The 8,886-nt window shown below is 41.9% G+C and overlaps 1 protein-coding gene across 1 annotated transcript in view; it reads left to right on the top strand.

Annotated features, from left to right (window-relative positions):
* The first annotated feature begins 7,893 nt into the window (after window positions 1-7,893).
* ANO3 (anoctamin 3) overlaps window positions 7,894-8,886 on the top strand; it is an 87,422-nt gene continuing 86,429 nt past the window's right edge. Inside the window, exon 1 of the mRNA XM_088525898.1 lies at window positions 7,894-7,959. Within this exon, the coding sequence (XP_088382024.1) occupies window positions 7,914-7,959 (46 nt within the window). The 5' untranslated portion in view covers window positions 7,894-7,913. The remainder of the gene's footprint in view (window positions 7,960-8,886) is intronic.

Below are 8,886 nucleotides of genomic sequence, written 5' to 3'. Positions count from 1 at the left end.
CCTCGCTGCATCGCACTCTGCTTAACAGATTTGGTGTTTATTGCTTCCCTCCATGGTGTTTCCTAGGGTTTTTTTTTCAAGGAGTTAGCTGTTATTTCCTGGTGAGGAAAGCCTGAGCACAGGAAAACTGTGTCTGAAAATATCCCTGCTGAGATGAAACTGATATAAATAATTTTGGAGATGGGAAAACTGCTTATTGCCTTAGGAACTGCTTAGGAGAAGGTCAACTCAAGTGACAGACTTGGCATCACAAATGGATCATGAGAGACAGGATGGGATATGGTCTGACACTGTAGGTTGACTGATGTCCTCACCACACTGCGTGAGACCACTGCTTAGACAGTTGTAAACCATGTAAATTAATGTCCCACCATTAGTATTTAGATACCTAATATGCTTTTTTTTTTCTTCCTGCTCTGTCCTTCATTTACAGTTCAGGAATTTCTGCAGTAAAAATACAAATCTGTGTTATTGTACCCTCCTAAGTTATCTTTAGAGCAGAACAGGCCTGAATCTCACAATTCCAGTTTTTTGCTATCAGTGTTTTTGTGATTCAAATTCTCTACCATCCTTCCCTAACTTAGCTCTGACCACAAATCTGTTTTACATGCTGGGTTTAGCAGGTGCTCAAGCAGTTACATATAACCTTAGTGTAAGCATTTGTCTTGACTCCAAATTTTCCTTATTGTCCTCCTCAGAAGCCAGGTCTGAGTTCATGAAAAATCACCCGTCTTATTATTCTAATCCTCAAATAGTTTTAACCTTACTGCTGCCTTTACAAAGGAAAGAATTACTGCCTGCTGGCTACGTTTCCAGGGCTGGAAATTTGCTTATAAACATTATTGCCCTATATATCTATTTCTAAATACTCCAAATATTTGGAAAGCACCGTTCATAAACAAATTTTACTCATCTTCCAAGTCCATATTTTTTTCACTTCTATTGCCCAAAAGTTTCTTCTTTCACTTTCTAGTATTTAATTTTGTATAGTTTCCACATTGTTTCATCTTTCACCTTTGGAGATGGCAATCTGTATATTTGGAACACTACTTTATTCCTTAAAAGATTGTAAGGGATTTGCATGTGTTTGCTTGTCTGTGTGTGTTTAATCAATTTAGTAATTGCAAATGCCACTTGGGTAGCTTACATTGAGGGGGGAATAAATGTGTCTTTCTCTTGGTAGGTGCTAACAGCAAAGACGGTTTTTGAGGGATTTGGGAGAGATTTTGGGCAAGATATTCCTCAAATCATTTAGGACTAGATGGAAGAGGGAAGCTAACTGCCTTTTAGACTTTGTAGGTGTCTTCTACCTGCTGGCTCTTTCCTTTTCTCTTGCTGGAGCCCTTGTTCATATCAATAATTAAGTATTTACCACAGCAGCAACTTTGAGCTAGCTGAAATCACAGGTCATCAAATATTTTTATCCCTTGTTTGCATCAATATTTAATTGGTGTGAGATGGAATCAGAGAGAGTCCAGATTTGAATTATTTCTTATACTTCCCAGCTTGGCTCTTCAGTGCTGGAAGATAGTGCCATTAATAACTAATGAGAAAGGGAGGAAAAGCTGGAACTAAATGTTTAACCATGGGATAGAACCCAGTCAGAGGGATCCAAGCCAGGAAAGGATCCAAGGAAACACCTGAGTGGTTTGTCTCTTAATATCTTTATTTCCTTCGACCTACTGCTTAAAATAGGTGCAGTGCTTAGTGTTGCTGATCCCCAGAAGACAAAACTCATGAATTGTGAATCATTTTTTATAGATATGTATATACATACCTATTAAAAATCCACAATTTTATTTTAATTGCTGGTATTTTGATCCTACTCTTGGTTGTGATTTCAGGTTTTGGTGGCTTCTGCTTTCAGAGGGGAGAAAAAAACCTGAAGTTTTTGCGTTGTGTTTTCTCTTTGAAAATATGAAGTTGCAGATGAAGCACGAAAATTAGCAGTATTTTTTTTATGAGACCAAATGAAGATGTAGATGCAGAGTGCCTTGTTCAGGCAAGCAGCTTGTTGCAGCTAGGTATGAAAGAGCATTTTCTCCCTGATGCACTTGATGGTTTTGCACATTATTTTTATTCTAGAGCAGTACGGGAGAAACAAAAATGTCAGTGCAGAGCTCAGTTGTCCCAGGCTGTTCTTTGCTGACTGCCTGTCCTTATCTGTTCTTTTGGGTGAACATAGATCCTTTCTTGCAGCACAAAGTCTGTCTGTTGCTCTGTTTTACTCCCTTCCTACAGAACCATCCATCAACACCAAGTTTAATGGGCTCATGTTATTACCACTCTCCTTGGCTTTTCCTGCCCCACCAACATCACCAGGGTGGTCCTTGCATTAAAGTGCAGGGAAATGGTCCAGATTCCCAATGTTTGTAGCAATAGGGATTGTCGGAGTCTGTGCACGTTCCTAACGGGAGGGACAGTTTACAGAGTCCAAGGAGGTTGGACTTACAAACTGCCAAGTTTAAAGGGTCCTTAACAGGGTTGGGTTCTTCTTTTGCCTGCTCTCACTACAAGAGATACTTTATATGGCCTTCCTGTTTATCATGCTATTGTTGTATTGCTATAATACTCTCCTTAGATTTTGTATGAACTTGGTCTAGCGAAAAAGGAAATTTCTGGAAATATCCAGAACTGAACTCAATTCTAAAGTTACAGGAAACTACTAACTTTCTGAAGAGTGAATGCCTAAAAAAGCAAATTTCTTCAGGGTAGATATCTGCTTGCCATTAGTATTTATTCCATAAGGACTATTTCTGATTCCCTGGCATACAAGCCCTAATAAACAATTAAATTTGGGTTAGTTTTCTTATGCTGCTGTGATGGATTTTGTTTTGTAAACTTACTTTGGGAGATCTGACTTTAATGCAAAGTGTGTGGTATAAGGTATTGTAATTTCAGAAATATTTCATGTTTCACTGGAAAATGGATGGTCAGATTTGAGCCTAGCTCTCGGTAAATCTAGGCATTTAAAGGCGCTATCATTTTAATAAGCCCTATTCAGGTAGAAATTAACCTGATGTTTTCTCAACTGGCCAGTGGATGTCACTGCAACAGTAAAAATATGACGAAAACTGGGCATGGGTCACTTAGAGATGTCAATGAATCAACAGATGAGGTTCTTGTCATGTCTGTGCATCATTAAAGTTGGGGATGAGATGGGTTAAAAATGTGCAATTCCACTAGTTGCTGGGAAGGGATCTCTTAGGTGAGAGGATCTGCGGTGCTTTGGCTATGACTGAAGGAGCCGCTCTGGCTGCCTCATCCTTGTAGGCCATTCCCAGTGGGCATGTGGGAACACATGGCACTTTTCGTTTAGAATGATACTAGTTTAAGCTTAGAACTGTGCTGCTGTTGTGGATATACCTTTCATAAAATATGTCTTGGGGAGCCAAAGGGTGAAGGGTCTGGCTCAGGTGTCACAGCGAGTGCTTGGGATCAAGCTCATGCAGCTTGACAGCGATAAGATTTCTTTATGCTTGTAGAAGTGCCAAGGAGAGAATTTGTCAATATTCACAATTTCAGTAACAAACGAGGTGCCACAGGTATTAAAGCTCTGCGGGCATATGGCAAAGTTATCAGGCACTTCTGCAGCTGCCAGTGCGTGCCTGGAGATAAATAGTGAAACGAGAAGCCTGTGGCAGGCGGAGCTGCGCCGAACTGCGGTTGCACGGTGAGGAATTGCACTGCCTGGATTTGGGCAATGACGGGCTGTACGAGTGCTATAAATCTCTGGTTTTCAATCTGTAGAGGGAAATGGCATCTATCGATTTCAAGTTGAAAGCTGCTGGGTAGTTTGTTGAAGAAGTTAAAATGAGTGTGTCAGAATAACTTGTAGGCTTTGCCTTGGGTTTGTTGAGCCTCTGACAAATATCTTGATGACCTTGGGAGTTTGTCTGTTTTGTGTGACTCTCTGATGCTGAAATGAGGCAAAATAAGCTTGTGCTATTCATGCAGCAGCGTTTTGGCTCTGTGATCATCAGGAAGGAGCTTTGATAAGAGCACTGGCCTCTGCTGAACTCAAATGGTCATGCCATTGAGACGGCCTTTCAAAGCCTATGAAATCCAACTGCGCCGTGTCAGCAGGTATACCTACTGATTTATTCCTTTTTTTGTGAGGGCTGTGAAAATAAAACTGGTAGTTCGTGCCTCTTCAAACACTACTAAAGATATGCTTTTTATGAAATGGAATTCATGCAGATAAATTGAGATATCGAAACTGCTTTCTTGCAGATGAGCATTTGAAAAAGGTTTTAATTTACATGAATATATTTTCAGAGTAGCTGTCATGAATAATTTACTAAACAATGAAGCCTGTATGATTAATCAGTGTAATTTAATACTAATAAAATAGCCATTAATATTTGCCTTACAAAAACATTGATATTTCTGAAGATTTTTAATAGCAAGAATCTAGCCTAATACAGAAAAATAGTAGTTTCAGGGAGCTGTATCTCTGCATGTACAATTGTGCTTTAAGACTGTTTCCTGAAGAACAACAAATCTTATTTCATAGCATGCAATTTCACTTGGAAAATCGGGTTATTTCAGCTTGTTCAAAATCAGGCATTAAATAGTTGTTAAAAGGCTTTTCAGCGAACAATAGAAAACAAACTTTATGTATTATGGAAAAACTGTACCTGAACTGTCCTATTAATTGAAAAGTGAAAGGTGAATAGTCTGTTACACTTAAATGAAGCCTATTTTGTGCAGGGCTTCTGGCTGTTAATTCGGGTCTGCAGGCCACGATAAAATGGAGCCAGTAGCATAAAGCAAGCCAGGAAACGTGGACTGATTTTAAGCAGAGGATAGACTGATAGACCTATATATGACATTTTAGTAGTGTCACTTGTGTTAAGTTAAGTTGAAGATAGATTAAATTTTCTTAATAAAACTTTGCCTTCATTTTTTTTTTTTTTATGGTCTCCCATTCCCACCTGGAGCTCCAAACTCCGTAGGCAGAATTCAGTGCCCATTTGGCACTGAAAACCAACCTCCCAGAATACAGAACTGAAGAATATAACATTTCCTAAAACTAGGGAGAGGAAAAAATAATAGGTAAACTGGGAGTGGGATGACTTGAGTGTTTTTTCTGGATTGGAATAGACTATCTGTTATGCCTAGGAGCAAAGTCTAATTGAGATATCTATTAAAAACAGCCTTGAAAGCATTTGCAGCTTATTGGACTCAAGTCTTTTTAGCTACCATGGAGCCCAGGACAGTGCCATTAATTTAGAGTGATATCTGTAGATGAGAAATATAATCCACCCTTATCCCCCTTTCAGCTTCTGCTTAACTTTACTCCAGGTGCCCCTCGCTAATGCTGCCTTGTCTGGACTGTCTGGCTTTCAGATTCATTAAGCCAATATTTAATGCTGAAAACTTTTTAATGACCTCTCAAATAGAAATATAGACTCATTTGTAATTTGAAATTTTCAGCCAGGTGATAAATTATGGCAAATTAAAGGAATTTATTATCATAAATATACTGTTTGAAAAAATGATACCAAGCACCTCTGTCAGTCTAAGGTTTAGTGAATAGAATGCTCAGTTGTAGAACAAAGCACTAAAATGGCTCTGTAATGGCAAGAAAAACAGCCAATACTTTTTTTTTTTTTAAGAAGCCTTTATTATTGCGCTTGGATTGGATGGTAGCTCCCATAGATGTAAGGACCAAAAGATATCAGCTTGTAAAAAGGCATCTGCAATATCGCTTATGTTGTTGTTGCACAATAGTTATAGATGTTTCCTCACTCCAAATAGAAGCTCTCTAGGTCAGGCAGCCCCATGCTGCCTTCTGTACCAACGCTTGCCTAGAGCCCTGGTGCCAGCAGATGCTAATGGAAACATCCCGTTACAGTTATGATGTTGCAAAGAACAAATTGCATCTTTGAGGAAATATTCGGTAGTTTCTTCAGCTTTGGAAGATGGCAGGTTGGCTGACAAGGAATGTGGGCGTGCGGCGAGATGCTTTTAAAAGTAAAATGACCATATCTGAACTCCGTAGTTTTACACAAGTGGGAAAGGAAAAGCCTGCTCTGTAAAGATACGGTGTCACTGTGATAGCAGCTGATGTGTTGGTTGAAATATTTTGTCTGTATAACTAATGCAAGGACTTGGCTGCCTCGAGTTCTGTAAAGAAGAGAGTAGCAGGCAGGACTGTCAGCCCTGAAGGGACTGTGTTCATTAATGTCACTTCTCCCACACGTGCAAGGCCATGCGCTGCTACTGGGCTGCTTCTATCTCAAAGTGCGTAGCAAGAGCCAAAGGCTCTTTATTATTTAAGGCTTTAGTTACTTAAAAAGTAGCTGGCTGCGCTTATGGAATATGTTATTCCTCTTATTATTTTTTTTCCTGTTTTTTGCTGATCGTTTTAATAATTTGAGGAGCTCTCGTCTGGCCTTTTTTTCTTTTTGTAGGAGTGAACAGGTATAAAACTGTAGGTGGGAAGAAGAGCAGGTATGTGGCCGGAGAAAACACAACTGATGAGAAATAAGAACTAAAAAGTAGTAGCTTGAAGCTTGCTGGAAGATTGGCTGTCAGAAAGGTCCTAAGCAACAAGAGAGGGCTGAGCTCTGAGCTGCGAAGCTCAAAAACCAGTAGCACATGTAAGAAACTCCTAAACTCTTCTTTCTTCTTGCTGTGTCTTCAGGCTTGCTACCCAAGGGCTACGTCAATATCTTGTTTCTACAAAGTTTTGGTTTGTCCTGCTGTCCCTCTCAAGACTCCTACCATGAGCATGGCTTGCAAGAAAAGATTTGTAAAATACATCTAAACTGGCAAATAGCTTTAGCTTTCTGCTAAAGGAAATTAATGGATATTGGCCAAGATAAATTCTGCAATGCCCAGCTTTAAAGCAAAATACTCAACTACTGCAGAGGTACTCTCCTTGGAAGAAGACATTGCCTTGATATTAAGGTTAGTTAATAAGTGTGCATGGAAGGCCTTTACTGCAGAAATGATTAAGTATTATGTAGCTTCATAGTGTGCCTTAATTGGATCGTTTAGCACTGAAGAGTTTTGTACTGTTGTCTTTATGACTGACTATCAAGTAGCTGTAGCCTGCTAGAGATCTTGGGCTTGTTTTTCAGGTTAAATGAGTCCAGTTCCTTCACATTCTCCTCACAATTTACATAAACCATACCTATAAATACATATAAACCACAGCTGGCAGGGCTGCTGCTCAGCCTGACCTGATGTGCGGGGTTATTCCCAGCACTGATACTGAGTTTGGCACTTGTTGAGTTTCATGAGGGAGCTGGAGGAAAATTTAGGTTAACTTTGAGTAGTGGAAAGGTGTGTGTGGTTTTTTTTTTTTTTTTTTTAACTGGCTACATTTCTTAGGGAATAATTGGGAGTTGCCATGGGGTATTTGTTTCTTTAAAAAAAAAAAAAAATAGGCCTTCAAATTTGGCTATGACCTTGTTAATCTTCATGCCCAACCCCAATATTTCAAATATAAGAACAAGCTGAGGATGATGTGTGGATGCCTCAAACGGGTGTTTTCTGAGCCAGTTTTGAATCTGGTGGTGATGAAGATACAAGAGATACAAGTTTAAAGTTGAAATCTGTTTGATCTGGATGCGTTTTAGAAAGGGGGTCAGCTCTTATTTCTCTTTATCACCAACTCAAGCGTTGCCCTGGGAGCTCGAGGAGGCAGGTGTCGGTCTGCGCTTCTCATCCCCGCGCTCCCCGCTAGAAAAACGCACTGGAACGGTGCGGATGCCGCCTCGGTGGCCGGCGCGCGGCCCCAACGGCCGCTTTTCAAAGCGCCTCAGGCGTTAACGGTCCCTCGCGGGGCGGGGCCGTTGCCGCGGCAACGGCGCGGGGCGGGGCCGCCCGGCCGCCGCGGAGCCGCCGCCGCGGTCGGTCGCTCGCTGGCTCGCGCGGCCGCTCGCCCGCCCTGCGGCGCCATGGTCCATCACTCGGGATCCATCCCGTCCTTCCGGCAGCAGAAAGGTCCGTGCGGGGCGGCGGGGACGGGGAGGGAAAGCGGGTGAATAGCCGGGATGCTCCTCCGCGCGAGGAGCGCGGCCGTGCACGGAGTGGCTTCAACGTCTGTGGTGATTGCTTTGCCCTTGGGGGTGAGGAGTGGGTTTGGGGAAGCATCAAGTGCCTCACAGGCTCCTGCGTCTCCCTGAGGAAGAGGCTTGTGGGTCGCCCCAGGGAGCAGGTAGTTCCTGGGAAGGCCCTCTGGGAGCTATTATGCCTTTGAAAATTAAATACGAACTGTAGCAATGCGTGATTTTAAATATATGTGTTTTTGGCAGTAGCAGAACTTCATCTTCTCCTTACTCCATCCATCCATGACGGCCTTTAACCAGTTAGCTCCTGAGCAGCCGCTCCTTGTGCAGGAGGAGGTGCTGGCCCGGGTGGCTTCGGAGGAGCAGGAAGGTGTCCCTTGCCATCCTGCGGGATCTTTGCTAATCCTCCAGGCTGGGTTTGGCCAGAGCTTTTTGCCTCAGGATGGGAAGTGAGCCTGGAGTGAAAGCAGCAAGCAATCCCGCTCCAAAATGATCAAGCCAGGCAGTTTTCCCAAATTGTGGTACGTTATATCATTCTCTGTCTGTAAACTATGGCTTCGGTCACTGCAATTTCTGCTGTACCGTTGTTGATACTTGAGCTGAACGCGCTGTTTGTGTCCTCAGCGCTCACAAAACAGTGCCCTAAATTCCTTTTTTATACCGAATCAGTGGTAATCCTCATGAAATGGCCAACTGCCCGTCACAGCTGTGCCTTCTCTGCTTCACTAACATTAAGACCAAGCTTCATTTCTTTGGGGGGATTTAAAGGATGTTGTCCTCGTGCCTTTTCGGTCACATAGGAAAGCAATCAACATCAGTAATGTTTCATGGCAGCAAACAAAAATTAAATTTAACCCTAATT

The sequence above is a fragment of the Tinamus guttatus genome, unplaced genomic scaffold (genome assembly GCF_059628265.1).
Source record: "Tinamus guttatus ecotype Peru unplaced genomic scaffold, ASM5962826v1 Tinamus_guttatus_pri_ptg000240l, whole genome shotgun sequence".
NCBI lineage: Eukaryota > Metazoa > Chordata > Aves > Tinamiformes > Tinamidae > Tinamus > Tinamus guttatus.
This window is presented reverse-complemented; position numbering and strand designations above follow the sequence as displayed.